The sequence below is a fragment of the Lepus europaeus genome, chromosome 7 (genome assembly GCF_033115175.1).
Source record: "Lepus europaeus isolate LE1 chromosome 7, mLepTim1.pri, whole genome shotgun sequence".
NCBI classification, from domain to species: domain Eukaryota; kingdom Metazoa; phylum Chordata; class Mammalia; order Lagomorpha; family Leporidae; genus Lepus; species Lepus europaeus.
Window position 1 is genome coordinate 64890674 of NC_084833.1, and position 18640 is coordinate 64909313.

General features: G+C 60.8%; 1 protein-coding gene across 2 annotated transcripts; it reads left to right on the forward strand.

The window, feature by feature from the left end:
- Nucleotides 1-3650: 3650 nt before the first annotated feature.
- Nucleotides 3651-11508, forward strand: SERPINH1 (serpin family H member 1). 2 transcript variants are annotated; one of them, XM_062196728.1, is made up of 6 exons: nucleotides 3672-3705; nucleotides 4778-4821; nucleotides 7214-7881; nucleotides 8073-8171; nucleotides 8263-8495; nucleotides 10582-11508. In XM_062196728.1, the coding sequence occupies exons 3-6, from the start codon at nucleotides 7263-7265 to the stop codon at nucleotides 10882-10884; spliced, it is 1254 nt and encodes a 417-aa protein (XP_062052712.1). In that variant the 5' UTR covers nucleotides 3672-3705; nucleotides 4778-4821; nucleotides 7214-7262; the 3' UTR covers nucleotides 10885-11508. The 2 variants fall into 2 exon arrangements, with proteins under 2 accessions (XP_062052713.1, XP_062052712.1); XM_062196729.1 differs by lacking the exon at nucleotides 4778-4821 and having other exon boundaries at nucleotides 3651-3705.
- The last annotated feature ends 7132 nt before the right edge of the window (nucleotides 11509-18640 follow it).

An 18640-nucleotide genomic window follows, 5' to 3' on the forward strand; every position in this document is an offset into this window, starting at 1 on the left:
CACGTGGACACGCGCGAGCATGCGTGTGCGTGTGCATGCAGCATGTGGGTGGACAGGCGTGTGATGAAGGCACTACAGTCCCCGGGTGGGTGGTTTCCCTCGGGCACAGGGGGATGCAGAGGGGCGGGTGGGGGCGGGCCTGCCGAGGGAGGAGGGCAGGAGGAGCGGCGGCCCCGCCCACTCCGCACAGGCCGGCCTCCCCCCCCCCTCCAACGTGGCAGCGCGCAGGACGGCCCTGTTGGGACGGAGGCCCTGGGCTCCCCGGGGCAGAGTCAGAGATGACAGCAATCGCATTTTCCTGACTCATCGCCTGGGCTGAGAGCCCGTGCGTGGCTTCTGGGCAGCATCTCCAAGAAGAGCTGCCTGCAGCAGCCCAGCTCGGGGGCCCGTTTTACCCCACATGGAAAGGAGACGGGGATTCAACTTCTATCCCACGAACGTCCTCTGATGAGAAGTGAGATGCAGGAGTGCGCCCAGCCCCAGCCCACATGCCCCGAATCGCCTTCTTGTCTCCCCCAGGCCCTCCCTCAGATGTGGCACAAACACTCCGGGTTCAAGCCCCTGTTCTGACCCCCATTGCTGTGTGCCCTGAACTGCAGCCTTTTCCCTGCTCCTGTTTCTTTACCTTTAAACTGGAAACATTCTAACTTAGCTAGGCTCAAACATGCTGGGGAGTGTGAGCTGGTTTTGATCCCGGGATTGTGCAAGCTGAGAGCTGCAGTGCCTGGTGGAGGGGGCCTGCCTCCTCCCTGGGTGGGTGCGGGGGAGGGGGGTCGCCTAGGGATGGATTCCAGCCTGGCTCCAACTCTGATTTGCTGTGTGACCATGGGCCAACCCTGCCCTTTTCTGGGCCTCCGGTTTTCCTCTGCAGTTGGACTTGATGCTCTGCTTCCTGCTGCCCACACTGCTTGGCAGCTAGAAGGTTCCCAACTGGGTGCCCCAGTGCTCCTGCAGGGAGAGAGGCTCTGGGGGAACCTGGACACAGGTTTGGGAGCTCCTCTGCACCTCAGCCGCTTCCCCTGCCTCTTTCAAATCCAGTGCTTTTTCCACAAAGTGCAGCCTGGAATGTGGGGGAAGGGCCACCGCCTGGGTTGGGCTCAGAGCTAAGAATAATGTGGCAAAGGCTCTTGACATTTTTTTGCTGATCCTGGGAATTTAAAGGAGCCCTTGCCTTTCTCTCCTTAGGCAGGCCTGCTTGGAGCGCAGTAGACTGAGGCAGCCACTCCCCACGAAGAGCCTCTGTGTGCAGGGCTGTGTGTCCTGGGGAGCAGCACAGGCACAGCAGGAGGAGGAGCTAGCCCTGCCCTTCCAAAGTCTGCAGGGGGCCTCCATGGACAATGAAGGGAGGAGGTCACATTAGGCCGACCAGCAGGCTTCAGGCTTCAGACTATCAGCTGCTTAAGGGTTTGGTGGGGCTGGCAGGGGGTCTGCAAACTCAGCCCCACCCACACCTTGGCCTCAGCTTCTCTGTAGACACTGCTCTGACCTGCTGGGATCCTGGGTTTCTCTGACATCACAAGCCCCTCTGCAAAACAGGACAGTCACAGCCTGCTCAGCTCCCCCTCAAGCCTGGGTGGGGCTAAGGGAGGAGGTGTGGCGTGTTGGTATCCGAACCTGCTGGAAGCCAAGGTGATGTTCTCCCCGACAGCTTTGACGGGCCCTAGTCACCCACAGACCAAGCCACAAGAAACGCCTAGGATGCGGGGAGCCGGGTCTGGCCTGGAACCAGGCAGTGTCTTTGGATCTCAAGGAATTAGTCTCAAAAGCAATACATCATTGAGGCAGGAGGAAGCACACAGCATCCCAAAGAGATGGACACGACCCCCAAGGCTAGCAGGTTTCCTGTCTTTAAAAAGGGAACTGGGCCACCTCCGGAGGAGGGCTCCCCTTTCTTGGTGGTGCCTGGTGCTTGCTGTTTTGGGGACACAAACAGGACTTCTGTTGGAGACACCTGTCCAGCAGCCTGGAGGCTTGTTCTAGGATCCTTTGATCCTTCCAGGCTGGGGCTGTAACATGCTAAAACTCCTCAGCGGGATCCAAAGACACCAGGGTGGCAAGCATAAGATGACCATACTCCACCAAGATCACCCAGGGCTCAAGTGGTCTCGGGTTCTTGGGCCCTGACTCAGGGTCCCAATCTGTAGTCCCTGAGTAGCAGGGTAAACCAAGACTGAGAAGTTAGTCACTGCCACCAGACCCGGTGGCCAGAGAGCCCCTTCCCAGCCTCCCCACTCACCGAGCCGGGGACTCAGATGGTTCACTGGCTGGGTGCTGGGGTTGACTCACTCCTCCGAGCAGGTGTGCACCTGGAAGAAAGAAGACAGCTCAGTTTGTTGATTGAATGAATGAGTGAGTAGTTGGGTCTCTCCACCCTTTCTGTCCTCTCCATCTGCCCCTCTGCTGTCTCTCACTGCACTACTGAAGAAGAGGGGGGATGTGAGGGTGTCCTGCGCAGCTTGCTGAGCTCCTTGGTAACACACACCCACCCCCGGAGTGCAAATCCTTGAGGGCAGGCGCTCTGTCCAGTTAGCACCTGGAACAGCAATGGACACCCGGCTTAATTCAGGGCTCACGGCATTGACAGTGGCGGGAGGGTGGGGTAGGAAGAGTTTATGGTGAGACCTGGAGTCTGTGGGAGGGGACCCAGACATGGAGGGGGCAGGGATGACCAAGGAGAGAGAGAGGGGACAGAAGGGAGGAATGACAGCATCGCACTCCTTTTTTATTTTTTAGAAGATTTATTAATTTATGTGAAAGAGAGAGAGAGAGAGAGAGAGAGAGAGAGATCTTCCATCTGCTGGTTCATTCCTCAAATGGGTACAATGGCCAGGGCTGGGCCAGGATGAAACCAGGAGCCAGGAGCTTCACCTGAGTGACAGGGGCCTAAATACTTGGGCCGGCTCCTGCTTCTTTTCCCAGGTCATTAGCAGGGGACCTGGATGGTAATTGGAGCAGCTGAGACACAAACCCATGCCCATATTAGTAATTCACTTTTCACAATCAGGGTAACTGAGGCCCAGAAAAGGCAGGCAACTTGCTTCGCGTCACACAGCACAGCACCAAAGGGCCAGGGTTGCCCTTTCTGTTCTGCTCTCCAAGCCCAGCCCCCGGCGTGTCATCTCCACCCCAACGGACCTGCACTTCCACGGGCAAGGTTGGGTACTGGACCCGCACGGAGAGAGCGCCCTCTCCCCTCGGGGCGGGCACTGAGGGTCCTCCGAGGTTGAGGGTTTTAGGGTGAACCCTGAATGGGGAAAGCATCCTGACAGCGGGGGCGCTTGAGGGCACGTAGGAAGGGGATGGGTCCTCTGGGGGGGGGGGCAGAGCAGCTGCAGGGGGCGGGGGCGGGGAGAAAGGTGCGGCCTAGGGGAGAGCGTGGGCTGGGTCCGAGGCCCGCTGTCTTGTCGGTCCGCAGGATCCCGGGGGTTCCGAGGCTCCGCCGGTAGCCCCGCAGCGCAGGATGAGGGGGGCAGTAGGACCCAGGGCTGGAGGGGCGGGAGCCGGGGCGGTTTGGGGGAGGTCTTTGCCATTTTTTTTGGCGGAGCGGGGCGCCCTCCGGAAGCGTTTCCAACTTTCCAGAAGTTTCTCGGGACGGGCCGGAGGGGGAGGGGAGCTCCATAAATAGGCCGGGCGCTGGGGGCGGGCGGAGAGCAGGCTCGGCCGCGGCGCGACAGCGGCTTCGTCCCGAGCAGCCCAGCCCGCCAGGTGAGCGGCGGCGCCGCCGGGGCGCGGGGCCCCCGGGGGCCCTGGCACCGTGGGGGCGGCAGGGAGTGCGGGCGAGCCGGTGATGGAGCGAGCTTTCGGGCCAGGGCAGCGGTGTGCCACCCCGCGAGGTGGGGGCGGAGGTGGTGGTGACCGGCGGGGCCGCGGCAGACGCGAGGGCGGAGCCGCTGGGTCTGGGGCTTCCGCTTCGATGGGGGCAGGCCAGCGGCGCGGCTGGAGAAGCCGGCAGCTTTGGGGTGAACCCCCTAAAGGGAAGGTGGCAGGCAAGGAGGGGATGTCAGGGCCTTGGCTTTTCCTGGGCTGGGGGGTGCTGCCTCTTGGGTCCGAGTCACCGAGGGTGTAGATGATGGCAACTAAAGGAGGCCCTTGGCGCCCACCCCTCAACCAAAGAGGGTGCGGAGGCTGGCAGGACAGGTTTCCGTGCCCACCCTCCACTGCACTGGCGCCGGGTCCCCGGAGGCCATGCAGGGTCCAGGCACTAGCGGGGCTCCCTGCCCCCAGCTTAGCATCCGAAGGCGTCTGGGGCAGCGGAGGAGGGGGTTGACGTCGCTTCCAGCCTGGCTGGCCGCCTGGCCCCTCCTCTTCCCCGGTTTCCTGTGGGTCCCTCTGAGCTGCAGGGCCCGGATGGAGGCCTGGGGGAAGTCAGGGGGCTTCGGCGTCCTGGAAGTCTGGCTGGGGCCACACCCAGCAGTCCTCAGTGGTCAGGGACCCTTCCCCCCTTCCTGTGCCCTCTTTGTCTCTGGTCACCGGGATTCCCAGAGCTGTCCCTGCTGCCCTGTAACCCGACACCACGGGATGGCCTGGGAGGGCGGAGGGCTCTGTGTGCTTCTGACAGGAAGGCTCCCTGAGCCACCCGACCCCCCTCACCCCTGGGGACCTGGGCCCCCTGGGCACGTGGGCAGCTCCCTGCCCTGGCCTCAGTGAGGTGGCAGGCCTGCAGGGTCCCTGTGGACCTGGGACCAGTGTGTCCCGCCGTGCCAGCGGCAGTGGCGTGCCCTCTGGGACAGTCCCCTCTGCCCGATCCCACCCTCTTCATTCTTCTGTTTTCTTTCAGAATGAAAAAGGCAGGCATTGACCTCCCTCTGGGGCAGTTTCCAGGTACTTTAGACCCTCTGGTGGTTCCCCAGTGGCTCCTCCCTTTCCCCCTTATGAAGTCCCTGAATCCGGTCCCAACCCGGTCCCACCAGCTGTGGACGGACTTGTGGGCCTCGTGAGCTCCCGTGCTTCTCCGTGGGTCTGTACGAGGTCTGCCCTGGGCCGCCGGGCCGGGCCGTGCCGGGCCGGGCCGGGCTGGCTGGCCTGCAGTAATTTGCCTTCCTCCATTCCTGCTGCCCAGTGGAACAGGGCAGTCCCTCGCCCAGCCAGCCACGCATTGCCTTAGGGAGATCCATATGCAGGTGCCAAACTGGGACGGAAACCCAGACCTCCTGCCTCCCTGGCTGGAAACCCCCCTCTGCCGGCCGCGGGAGATAATTCAGCCTCCTGCCTGCCACGTCACCATCACTGCTGTGGCCGCCTGAGGAATCCCAAACCACTCATTTGGAGCTTTTCTTGAGAAGCCCCTCCCAGCCTTTGAGGTTCTGGTTGGCTGGGGGTGGGGGCGGTCGAGATGCTGCCTGCCACGTGGCAGGGCTGGGAGCTGGGCTCCTGGCCGCCGCGGACGAGGGGGATGCTGGTGCTGTTTGGATGAGCCGTGGCCTTTGAGTAGGGTGACCACGTGCCTGTGATCCTGGCATAATAATCAGCAGTGCTCCCTGTTCTGCAGCTGAGTCCTCGCTTGTGCATTGAGCGATGGGGTCACTCTGCCTTGGAGGCTGCCGGCCTGGTGGGCAAGGCCAGGGCTGGCAGGGAGGAGGCCTGGGGCCTCTGTGGGCCCTGCCTGAGATCTCTGCTGGCTGCCACTTGTCCTTCTCTCGGGCCCCTGTGGGTCTCAGCAGCCCGCTCCTCTGCTCTCTTCTCTCCCCTGTGACCCTTCGCTTTTCCTCTCCTTTGCACACTCAAGGCCCCAAGGACAGTGGCAGCCAGGGAGGTGGGGGGACCTGCCTGGGTGTCAAGATGGGCAGCGATAGAATCTTCCAGAAATCTAGGACTGCAAAATGTCCCTGTTCCTTGAGGAGAACCCCAGGGTGGCATCTGCCAGGGCGGGTGCTGGGCTCCTTCTCACTGTTCTCGCTGCCTCTCCTCTTCCTGCCCCATGCAGCAGAGGGGCAGCGGCCTGCCAGGGGGAGGTGTGTGGAGACTGACTGGGGGCCCCAGAGGGCACTGTTTCTTGTCCTGGGGGCTCTGGGGAGGCTGGCCAAGGGCAGCCCTGGAGCCTCGGAGCGGATGGCCTGTGGTGGCACTGGCTGTCAGGTGGGCGGGTGGGCAGAGTGGGGCCTCCGGCTTCTCCGCTGAGCTGTGACTCACCCCCTCCCCAGGGTCCTGTCCTTGCTGCCTCATTTCCCTCTGGTCCAGGCACTGTGTGCAGACGGGGGTGGGCGGGCAAGTCTTTTTTTTTTTTTTTTTTTTTGACAGGCAGAGTGGATAGTGAGAGAGAGAGAGAGACAGAGAGAAAGGTCTTCCTTTTTGCCGTTGGTTCACCCTCCAATGGCCGCTGTGGCCGGCGCATCTCGCTGATCCGAAGCCAGGAGCCAGGTGCTTCTCCTTGTCTCCCATGCGGGTGCAGGGCCCAAGCACTTGGGCCATCCTCCACTGCCTTCCCAGGCCATAGCAGAGAGCTGGCCTGGAAGAGGGGCAACCGGGATAGAATCCGGCACCCGAACCGGGACTAGAACCTGGTGTGCCAGCACCACAAGGTGGAGGATTAGCCTGTTAAGCCACGGCGCCGGCCGCAAGTCTTTGTCAAGATAGAAGCCCTGGACCCTTGCAGCTTGGACAAGGGAGACAGAGGCTGGGTGAACAACCCCACCCCCACCCCCAAGGCCACCCTGGGGCAGCGGAGTAGGGCATCTGGGCTCCCACATTTAATGAGTGAACCAGCCAGTGACTCATTAACATCCCGGGGAGGAATGAAAGACCCGCACCTGGGCGGGGCCGCCCTTTGTCCAGACCCCTGGGTTTCCTGCAGACCCCCGCCTGGCTGCTGCTGCTTACTGGTTAGTCCCCTAGGACTGGGTGAGGGCAGAGCTGACCTGTAGCCAAACGGACGAGCACCCGCCGGTCTAGCCAAGTGGTCCTGTGTCACCTTCTTGTCGTGCGTGGGGGTGGTCCTGTGGGGCGCTGGGGATGGAGCCGGTTTTTACCCCCCACGGCGGGGGCACAACCCACTCAGGTGTCAGGCTTGAATGCTGAGTCCAGGCAGAGAATCGGTAGGGACCTCTGGTGGTGACTTTGGATAAGGAGGTCAAAGACAACCTCCCAGGTGCCGGCAGCCCTGAGTGAGGTCTGGGTGCACTCCCTTCCATCTCTAAGGGACTTGGTGGCAGGACCACGGCTGGGGGTGGTTGCTGGGGAGGAGAGCCCAGGGCCTCAGGGCGCCCTCTCTCTGCAGGTCCCCCGCAGCCCACGCAGCACACTCAGTGCACGCCCGCCTCCCAGCCATGCGCTCCATCCAACTCCTCAGCGCCTTCTGCCTCCTGGCGGTGGCCCTGGCGGCCGAGGTGAAGAAGCCCGCGGCGGCGGCACCCGGCACCGCGGAGAAGCTGAGCCCCAAGGCGACCACGCTGGCCGAGCGCAGCGCCAACCTGGCCTTCAGCCTGTACCAGGCCATGGCCAAGGACCAGGCGGTGGAGAACATCCTGCTGTCGCCCGTGGTGGTGGCCTCGTCGCTGGGGCTCGTGTCGCTGGGCGGCAAGGCGGCCACGGCGTCGCAGGCCAAGGCGGTGCTGAGCGCCGAGCAGCTGCGCGATGAGGAGGTGCATGCGGGCCTGGGCGAGCTGCTGCGCTCCCTGAGCAACTCCACGGCGCGCAACGTGACCTGGAAGCTGGGCAGCCGCCTGTACGGGCCCAGCTCGGTGAGCTTCGCCGACGACTTCGTGCGCAGCAGCAAGCAACACTACAACTGCGAGCACTCCAAGATCAACTTCCGCGACAAGCGCAGCGCCCTGCAGTCCATCAATGAGTGGGCGGCGCAGACCACCGACGGCAAGCTGCCCGAGGTCACCAAGGACGTGGAGCGCACGGACGGCGCGCTGCTCGTCAATGCCATGTTCTTCAAGCGTGAGTCGGGGGCGGGGCGGCAAGCTTCATCGCAGCCTGCGCCAAACCCACCCCCCAGTTAGATTCGGGGGGCGTGGCCTCGCCCTTAAAGGAATGGCGCAGGAACCACCCTCGGAGGGAGGCTGGAGGGGCGTGGGCTGCAGGGGCTGGGGGCTGTGGCCCTCTGACCCTGTGTTCTGCTCCCTGCACAGCGCACTGGGATGAGAAGTTCCACCACAAGATGGTGGACAACCGCGGCTTCATGGTGACCCGTTCCTACACCGTGGGTGTCACGATGATGCACCGGACAGGTGAGTGCCCTGTGGAGCAGGGCTCAGGGCGCTTGGCGGCCGGCTGTGCCCGCCCGCAGTGTGCCCAGGCTCCCCTCCACTCCCCTCCTAGGTCTCTACAACTACTACGACGACGAGAAGGAGAAGCTGCAGATGGTGGAGATGCCCTTGGCCCACAAGCTGTCCAGCCTCATCATCATCATGCCCCACCATGTGGAGCCGCTCGAGCGCCTGGAGAAGCTGCTGACCAAAGAGCAGCTGAAGACCTGGATGGGGAAGATGCAGAAGAAGGCAGTGGCCATCTCCCTGCCCAAGGGCGTGGTGGAGGTGACCCATGACCTGCAGGTGAGGGCTGGCCCGGCTCCCAGGCCTTCCAGGGCGCCCATTGCACAGCTGAGCAGGTGTCTCCTGAGTCCCTTGTCATGTCCAGGCAGCACTGCGCTGGGCTGTGGGGAAAGCTCTGCCCACCGCCCTCCCTAGGAAGGCGATGCTGGCTGCTAAGTGTGGCCAAACAGTGGCCGGACGTCAGGCACTCTGCTCAGCACTTTATGCGCGCATTGAACTCTCAGTCCTCAAGATGGCTTTACGGGCAGGAGCTTTATCTTACAGGCGAGGAAACAGGCTCAGAAAGGTTTAGTAACCCGTCCAAAGGCACACAGCCAGCAGTTGGCACGTCCTGCAGCAGGCCAGCCCTTAAGTTCCTGTGCTTCCTCTCTGGCTGTGAAAGGCTCCCAGGCCCAGACCAGCCGAGCTGGAGGCTTCTGCACGGTGCAGGGATGAGGCTGGTGACGTGGTCGCTCAGCAAGGCCCCAAGGGTGACACACGAGCTCGCAGGTGTGGGCAGGGGCTGCAGAGGTCCCCCGGCGCATGAGACCGCACTTAGACCACACGGTGAAGACCGAGGTGGCCTTTGTGCGTGGAGGGAGAGAGAAATTTCTGACCTACTCTAAAGAAGAAACGTCCTTCTTGCTCTGCCTCGGGTGCCAGAAACGGTTCCATGGTGGGCTTCTGTCTGCCGCTGATTTGGACTTGATTCAGATTTGCCGTTGAGAGAACTTGGAGAGATGAGACGAAGCGGGGGTAGCTCCAAGCCTGGAGCTGGCACTGGTGCTGGCTCAGGGCACACAGCTTGTGGGGAGAAGCCTTGTCTCCTACCCCGGCCTGGCCCCGGCTCCTCACCCCCACCTCTGCCCTTCCACCTGCCAATCTGGGGGGTGGACTGAGCTGGAAGCTCAAAGTGGGCTTGTCAGGTCGCCGGGTGGAACATTGGGGCCCACTTGGAACGCCTGTTGCAGGACTCCCAGGGTCTCAGCACCCCATGTCTAGCACCTGCCTGGCCGAGTCTCCTGCAGAGACCCTGGGGACTGCAGTCACCCAGGCGACTTTCCCTGATGTCCCTTCTGCACTGAGAGCCAGGGAGAGGCCTGGCTGTGGGCCCTGAGCTCGGAAAGTGCAGAGCCAGGCGAGTGGGGCACACTGGACAGAACCGAGTCCAGGGGCGCTGAGACCAGGGGAGGCAGCCTCGTGTGTGCGACCCTCAGCGGGGCGCCTCTGTTCTGCTGCTCTGGTCTAAAGAAAGGCACAAGTGACAGGCCTTGCTGTGTGGGCTTTTGCTTTTTATTTTTATTTTTTTTAACATAGCTATAAAGTTTATTTATTTGAAAGGCAAAGAGAGAAATCTCCCATTCACTGATTTAGTTTTCAAATGTCTGCAACAGCCGGGGCTGAGCCAGACTGAAGCCAGGAGCCTGGGTCTCCATTCCGGTCTCTGGGCAGGTTTTAAGCCCCGAGAGAGACGTGGACATAGCTGTCCTGGGACCAGTCCTTCTCCCACTGCAGTGTGCCAAGAATCACCTGGGGAGTGCTTTTTTCTCTCTCTCTCTCTTTTTTTTTTTTTTTAGCTTGATTTATTTATTTGAAAGTCAAAGTTACAGAGGGAGGGAGAGAGAGCTAGGCCAATCTGAAGCCAGGAGCCAGGAGCTTCTTCCAAGTCTCCCATGTGTGTGCAGGGGCCCGAGCACCTGGGCCATCTTCCGCTTTCCCAGGCGCATTAGCAGGGAGCTGAATTGGAAGTAGAGCCCCTGGGACTTGAACTGGCGCCCATATGGGACGCCGGCGCTGCAGGCAGTAGCTTAACCCACTGCGTCACAGCATCGGCCCCTGGGCAGTGTTTTAGGAAGGCTCTAGGCTCACCCCGGAGATTCTGACCCAGTGGGTCCCGGGCAGGTGTCAGGCAGCTGGCATTTCAGATAAGCCATGGGAGGCGCACGCTGGGGAATGCTCCGGTCAAGGCTGCCGGGCAGTGCCGGGGATAAATGCCAACTTTTTCTGAGTTTCCATCTCCTCTCTGTGTGGGCCGGGGAGCTCAGGGTGGTGAGGGAGTGGCAGTTGCCTGCAGCGTGGCCTCACCAACACTCGCTTGGTCCCCCAGAAACACCTGGCCGGGCTGGGCCTGACCGAGGCCATGGATAAGAACAAGGCGGACCTGTCGCGCATGTCGGGCAAGAAGGACCTGTACCTGGCCAGTGTGTTCCATGCCACCGCCTTCGAGTGGGACACGGACGGCAACCCCTTCGACCAGGACATCTACGGGCGTGAGGAGCTGCGCAGCCCCAAGCTCTTCTACGCCGACCACCCCTTCATCTTCCTGGTGCGCGACGCCCAGAGCGGCTCCCTGCTCTTCATCGGGCGCCTGGTCCGGCCCAAAGGCGACAAGATGCGAGACGAGTTGTAGGGCCCCAGGGTGGGCACGGGGTGGCAGGAGACGGCCACAGGCTCCTGAGACACATGGGTGCTACTGGGGGAGGGGTGGGGAGGGCCCAGCCTTGGGTGGTCCACGGGGTGGGGGTGGGAAGACAGAGACCTGAGTTCCTTGCGGGAATTCCCTCCGCTTGGCCATGGGCCTCCAGATGCCACGGTGCAGAGCCCTCACGCCCTGCCCCCTGAGTCGTGGCTAAACCTGCCTCCATCAGTGTTCATATTTATGGCAATGAACCTCCTCACCTGTGAGGGCACACAGAGCCACGGTCCAGCCGGGCCCTTGCCCCTGCCACCCCACCACCTCCAGCCCCTCCCTGGCTCCCCTCACTTCTCCCACTGTCCTCAACTCAACAGTAGGTGCTGCAGCTGCCAGCAGTAGCCCTGGCCCCAGGGAGGGGATGGGGACACAGCCCATAGGAGGGGCCCCGGGCAGGCTCTGGCTTCATGGGGAATGAACTTTTGGGGTCATTTTGTGTGTGTGTTTTTTTTTTTTTTTTTTAAGTGTTTCAAAGAGGGGGAGGGAAGGGGGGACACAAGCCTTTCTTGCTGTCAGACCAAGAACTTATTTGTACAATTGTTTTTCAATAAAACTTTTCCAAGGAGATTTTGTTGGTGCGTGGGAGACTGGGGCAGATGCATCAGTCGGCCCTGAGGCCAGGGTCTCCAGAGCTGGCAGAAACCGGCCCCGGGGCACGACTGGCTGGGACGCTGCTCTGGAGAGGTGGCTGCAGGCCCTGACCTGCAGTGCTGGCCCCGGGGGGCCCAGGGCCCGGGTGTCTGTGTCCTTGCTCACTGCAAGCTGGCTCACTGCAAGTCCGTATCCAGGGCCGGGGTGCTGGCCCAGGCACACACTGAGCAGCAGCCGGAGCGTGGGCTGGGCTCTAAGGAAGTCCTTGGGCCCCCATGGGCGTCCTTGCTCTTGTGTGGCCCACATGTTGGGTTTGGAGCAGGGGAAGAGGAGGCACCCGATGGAGCTCCTCATGACACAATTCTTGAGCCAGCTGCCTCTCACGGTGCCTAGGGCTCCTCAGGGCGGGAGAGGACAAGCAGGACAGGGCACCAGTGGCCAGGGAGGCAGAGGAAAGGGTCGAGCCCCGGCTCTCTTGCTGGCTGTGTGGCCTCAGGCAGGTCGCTCCCTCTCCCTGGGTGCCTCCCTAGCTCTCTGCCATGGGGGTTATTGGTCTGGGGGGGGGGGGGCAGGCAGGTTGGGAGGAGTCCACTTAGTTGTGAACAGGAAAGCAGAAGGGCCAGTGGATTCACTCCCATGGAGCATTAATTAAATTGTGCAGAGCCGCAGGCCTGGCCTTTATTGTGGGCTCAGTAAAGCAGCTCCATGCCCTCGGGCTTTATCTAGCGGTGGAGATGGTGAGGGAGGGTGTGCCCTGGGCTCGTGGGGTGCCAGTCACCTGGATCGTCCTAGTCCTAGCTGGCCGGGTTTGCTCCCTTGCCTTCGGGCCTTTGTACCAGCTGTGCGTTCTGTCCAGCAGGTGGTTCTGCTAGACCTGCAGCGCCGCTTTCGGTCAGCCAGAGCTCAGTGCAGCTGTTGCCTGCTCAGCGAGGCCTCCTTGACCAGTCCCTCTCACCCCAGCTTCTATCCCAGCTCGTCTTGTTCTCCTTAGTGCTACAAAGTCACCCGTGCACCGTACCCCACCTAGAATGGGAGCTGTGCGGGAAGGGGGGCCGTGTTTGTCAGCGCTCTAGGTCCTGCACCCAGATTCAGCCTCACACGTGTGGGAGCTGAGTCAGAGGAAGAGCTGAGGGCCCCCGGGGCTTTGGGACTGCAGAGGAGGAAGTCATGACTGCAGGCTTCCAGGAGGAGGCGGTGCGGGCTGCCTTGAAGGGAAAGCAGGCACTTCCTGATGAAGGCGATTGTTTTAGTGATACCATACGGCACTTCTGTGTTTTGCTTCTCCCATGTGCCAAATACATAAAATTTTATCCAAGCCATCTAACAGCTTGGCTAGTGTGGGGTTATCCCATTTTACAGGTGAAATGGCTGAGGCTGGGTTTTTTGTTTTTTAAAGATGTTTATTTATTCTCATCTACTTGAAAGCTGAGAGTGCATTTCCAACCACTGGTTCACTCCCCAGATGCTTTCAAGCCAGGAACCTGGAATTCCATCCAGGCAGGTCTCCCATGTGGATAACAGGGCCCGAAGCCCTTGGGCCCTCACCTGCTACCTCCCAGGATGCATCAGCAGGGAGCTGGATTAGAAGCAGAGAAGCTGGAACTCTAATGAGCACTCTGATAGGAGAAGCAGGCGTCCCAGGTGACGGCTTCACCTGTGCCACAATGCCCATGCCTGACACTGGGACTTGCTGCTCCTCCACACCCCACAGGAAGGCAGGCAGGAACTGAGCAGATTCCGGTAATAAAGGCTTGTAGCCTGCGTACACTCTACATTCATCCCATTCAGTCCCTACAACAGCCTGGTTGGTGGGAAGTCGTCCTACTCACAGGCGCAGCTAGGACACAGAGACTGGACTAGAACCCAGGCCTTCTGACCTTGAAGTTCTCTTGCAACAGCTCCCCCTACCAGTGGGAATGAGGAGTGAACTATGCCAGGTCAGAGTGGGGACAAGGGGCTCTGAGGCCACGCCTCTCCAGCCGGGCACAGGTGGTGAGAGAGGTGAGCGCCCTGAGCCCCCATCCCGCATCCCGGGCACCCTGCAGTGGGGTCTGGAGTTGCTGGTGTGAGGGTGGCGGAGGAGAGTAGACTAGAGGTGGTGTGGAGCCAGAGATTGGGCCAGCCACAGTCAACACCCCCAGGCACATCAGCACCCTGCTTGGATCTTTCCTGCCACCTAGTGGCCATTGCGGGGATCACCCTGTTATTCCCACACCGGTGCTTTTGAGGGTCTGAGAGAAAGGAGGAACCTGCTGAATTCTGAGGGCCCCAAGTTGCGGGTGCAGGTTGGGGCGCAGTGGTGCTCAGTAGCACAGGCGCTGGAGCCTGGTGCACCTGCTGGGAGTCCCGGATCAGTTACGGCCTGACTCTGTGGCCGTGGGCCAGGGACAGCCACTCTGAGCTTCAGCAGTGAGATGGAAATGACGCTGGTACTCCCCTCATAAGGTTGTGTGATGTTACGTGTGGTCACCTGTGGGAAAAGGCAAATAGGCAGCCTTAAATATTAGCAACTAATACGAGAAGGCCGTAACTCGAAACCGTACAGCAGGGCTGGGACTTGAGCCCATGGCTCTGTGATGCAAGGTCACAGGGCCTCAGTGGCAGGCTGGGCTGCAGTGGCCAGGAGACTCCTGGCAGCAGGGGGAAAGGGGAAAGATGGGTCCAGAGCACAGGGGCAGCTGGGCGGATGTGGCAGCTGGGATGGGCAGAGGGAGCTGGGGCGGCCTGCCCTAGGGAGGGGTGAACCGCTCTGAGGAGAGCAGGGCCTGATGGGGAGACCCCAGGATGGGACCCAGGGCAGGTGGTCATGGCCCCTCAGCCCCTCCAATGTCCCCAACCTGCTTTCCTGCCACTGCCCGCCCCTGCAACCCCCCTGGGAGTCCCCTCCTCCCTGCTTTGCTCTGCCCCGTGTCTCCCCTGCCTGTCTCACAGGTCATGACCTCCCCAGGGAGTCTCTGGGCCCCTGGGCCCAGCACTCTGCCAAGGGGGCTCTGAGTGCTGTGGGTGCGAAAGCCTCGTGCTGGGAGGACGCTCCGGCCTTCACCCCTCCTGCCGCCATCCTCCTTCCTTCTTGGCGAGGCCTGAGTGCGTCTGCCAGCTCCAGCGAACTTCAGCATTTGCTGAGCTGGTTGACTGGAACCTGGGTTTAATCCAGGCCTACGGTGATTGACGTCAAAATGCTGGGATTCTTGACTTTGCTTTGGAAGGAATCCAAAGGAGGGGCACAGGGGATGCCGCACAGATCCACTCCTGCACCCCCTCCCCTTCCTCCCCTCCTCCTCCGCTTCCACCTCTTCTTCAAGATATTTATTTGAAAGATAGAGTTAGTGAAAAGGGAGGGAGGGAGAGAAAGAGAGAAAGAGAGAGCGAGAGCGAGAGAGAGAGAGAGAGAGAGAGACTGATTTTCCATACATTAATTCATTCCCCAAACGGCCATAACAGCCAGGCCTGCGCCAGGCTGCAGCCAGGAGCCAAGAGCTTCCTCCAGGTCTCCCCTGTGGGTGCAGGGGTGCAAGCACTTGGGCCATCTTCTGCTTTCCCAGTGCATTGGCAGAGAGCTGGACTGGAAGTAGAGAAGCTGAGACTCAAACCGGCACCCATATAGGACACTGGCATTGCAGGTGGCGGCTTTATCCACTACGCCACAGCGACGGCCCTGTGGATAGCTCCCTCTTTTTTTTAAAATTAATTAATTAATTAATTAATTTGACAGACTTACAGACAGTGAGAGAGACAGAGAGAAATGTCATCCTTCCGTTAGTTCACTCCCCAAATGGCCCCAACGGCCAGAGCTACGCCGATCTGAAGCCAGGAGCCAGGTGCTTCTTCCTGGTCTTCCATGCGGGTGCAGGGCCCAAGCACTTGGGCCATCCTCCACTGCACTCCCTGGCCACAGCAGAGAGCTGGCCTGGAAGAGGAGCAACCAGACTAGAACCCGGTGCCCATATGGGATGCCGGCACCACAGGCAGAGGATTAACCTAGTGTGCCACCGCATAGCTCCCTCTTATAGAGCCTGCAAGACCTTCTGTTCACAGAGGCACCCAGAAGTAAGCGAGTACCAGAGGAGCAGAGCAAGTCAGGGCACTGGACTACCCTGGAGGCAGGCTTCAAGTGGGAGGCAGCGTGGCCTGGCCCATGGGGTCCTTAGCACAGGTTTGACTGAGTGGGGGCCAGCGGGAGCAGTGGACCCCAGCTCGGGCAGCTCCGTCTCTGCAACTGGCACAGCAAGGAAGAGCCGAACACAAAGCAAACCCTTAGGACTGGCAATGAGAGGCCTGACTTCAGCCACCGTGGGAGGGATGTCGATCTCTCACCCAAAGTCCCTGGAAGGACCAGGAGGCCAGGACCTGCACAGATACACACTCTGGTCTTCCACTGAGGTTTCCCCACCGACGGCCTGGGCCACACGCCCGAGTACCCTGGCCTGGGGCTGGGCACCCCATGAGTCCACCCCAGCCAGCTGCCAGGGACACAGGTGCCATGGGGTGGAGGCGTGGCTGGTCAGATGGTGATGGGACTTCTGTCCCAAGCCCAGGTGCCGGGAGCTCACTGGGACTCTGGTTCATCCTGTGACTAGGGTCTTAGTTTCCAAGTACCTGACCGGGATTTATGGGCAGAACCCCCACGTTAGCTCTGGGTCTTGCCTTTTGTACCAGAATAATAACCAACAGGAAAGCCGTGACTCTGAGCCGGTGGAGGTGTGCTGCCATCAAGGACTTGAAAGATGCAGGTGCGGCTTTTACCGGTGTGCCTGCGCATGGGAACAAAATCCCTAAGGAAACTGCTCCCTCAGCGCCCGCCTGGGTGTTCAGCGCCCCAAAGGACCCTAGAGTTCGCGACACTGTGCTGTGCTCTCTGTGCCTTGCTGGTGAGAAGACCAAGCACGACATTTGTTGGGCTTGGGAAGGTTTTGGGGGCCGCATACGTGGTATTTTGGGGTGCTGTTTGGGCACATCTGCAGACTGGCAGCTCTCAGCGGGGCCCAGAGCACAAAAAGCTTCCAGGCGGCCCAGGCTGAAGGCAAGCAGTTCTGCCTGTTGCCGGCCCTGAGGGCCCAATGAGCCCAAAGGCAACTCAGGTGTGCACAGCAGGTGGGAGGCTGGGCTTGGGCCCATGGCAACCCCTGACGGGAGGTGCAACGTGGACAGGTGCCTAGGATGTGCGAGCAAGGCAGGGCGCTCCCTGGCCAGCACTTTTCCTCCTTTTAAGGAAGGGCTGTTAGCTCTGGGCTGGGCCAAGCTGAGAACGGGCCCTGTGTGGGAGGCACCAGGGACCAAGAATGTAATTAGCGGAGCCACAGTTCATTCTCCATTCTCAGTGGACTTGCTCCAGGATTGCTGGTTGGGCCGGCGTGAGTCACTCCCAGGCTATGAAAACACGAATCTCTCCCCTTCCTAGGCCCCCTTTGCTGGAATCGGAGCTGGAGGTCACCCCTATCACTCTTGTTCTCTTTATGACTACTGCAATGAGGATTTTAAAACATTGACTTTAGAAATACAAAAAAAAAAAAAAAAAAATCTCCAGCCGACATGGACGCTGGGAAAGTGCTGTGGTGAACTTCCTCACAGCCCTCACTTGGCTTCAGCGGGCAGCCGCGTGCGTCCACTTGGCTCCAGGACAGCTCTAAACCATCTCATCGGAAAGCACTTCCGGCTGTTCTCCTCAGACTCCCCTGCTGCTTTGTGGTGGTTCCACTGGGACCTCCTTCCTCCGCCTGTCCCCCCAGGGTTGGGCTCTGCCCGGGTCCTCCGCCTGTCACTCTCCACACCCTCTCTGGGGAAGCTCACCCTTGCTCCTGGCCTCTCGCACCCTCTAGGCTGGTGAGGTCCAGATGCCTCGCCCAGGCTCAGCCCACCGCGTCCCACAGCCTGTCCCTGCTGCCACATGGCCGTGTCCTGCTCACCACGCACAAAACCGACCTCATCCTCCTGCCCAAACCAGTCGTTTCCTGCATGCCCATTCACCCTCAGCAGCTACGTTTTAGCCCCCTGTTGGGTGGGTGAGAAAAAAATTCTGTGCTGTAGAACAAGCAGAAGAAATGGCTGCTGTCATGACAAAGCCCATCACAAAGCCCATCCCCTGCGGGGATGTGCGTGCTGCAGCCCTGGCCACCCAAATCCAGGACCAAGCCAGGGCCAGTGCTGAACCGGACGGCCCCAAGGTGCAGGCCGAGGGGAGGGCAAGGGCCAGGAGCTGGGTTGTAGGGCTTCTGAGGGAATGGCCAGGTGAGGATGGCCGCGGGGGTGTCTGGGGAAAGCTGGCATAAATATGGCAACCTAAGCGGGCTCCTGGGCTCCCAGCCAAGCCTCTGGGGTACAGGGAGTGGTACCCAAGGCGCCACCCTGGTTGGGCCCGGGAGAACCACAGCGATGACCTGTGTGTGTCTTATGAGGATGGCCGAGGCCTCCTGGAGTTGTGACCCACTCGAAGCAGGGTGAGGCCCTGGGAACATGACTAACGCCAGATTTCCTGCCAACCTGGCAAGGAGAAGCCAAGGGCTTCTTTTTTTTTTTTTTGACAGGCAGAGTGGATAGTGAGAGAGAGAGAGAGACAGAGAGAAAGGTCTTCCTTTTTGCCGTTGGTTCACCCTCCAATGGCCGCTGTGGCTGGCGCATCTCACTGATCCGAAGCCAGGAGCCAGGTGCTTCTCCTGGTCTCCCATGCGGGTGCAGGGCCCAAGGACTTGGGCCATCCTCCACTGCCTTCCCAGGCCATAGCAGAGAGCTGGCCTGGAAGAGGGGCAACCGGGATAGAATCCGGCGCCCCAACCGGGACTAGAACCCGGTGTGCTGGCGCCGCAAGGTGGAGGATTAGCCTGTTAAGCCATGGCGCCAGCCTGCTAAGGGCTTCTTACCAGAGTAAAGAAACGTGCCATTCCTTACCTCCTGGGTGCTGCGGTTTGTGCACTGATTTACCAGTTGGGCCATGTGTGAGGCGGAGAGGCTGGGGCGAGGTGGAGAGAGAGAGAGAGAGAGAGAGAGAGAGAGAGAGAGAGAGAGAGAGAGAAAGTGGGCAGATTCACAGGTCTTGTGGGTGGAGGGCGCCCCCACCCATTGCTCTGCGACGGACCCCACTCTCCCCCACCCACAGGGGCCCAGGTGG

Bases quoted from the DNA above. Each gene is read 5' to 3' on its own strand.
- SERPINH1 (XM_062196729.1), top strand. From the start codon at position 7,263: ATGCGCTCCATCCAACTCCTCAGCGCCTTCTGCCTCCTGGCGGTGGCC. The intron at 7,882-8,072 runs GTGAGTCGGGGG...CTCCCTGCACAG, and splicing joins CAATGCCATGTTCTTCAAGC to CGCACTGGGATGAGAAGTTC. The intron at 8,172-8,262 runs GTGAGTGCCCTG...CTCCCCTCCTAG, and splicing joins CACGATGATGCACCGGACAG to GTCTCTACAACTACTACGAC.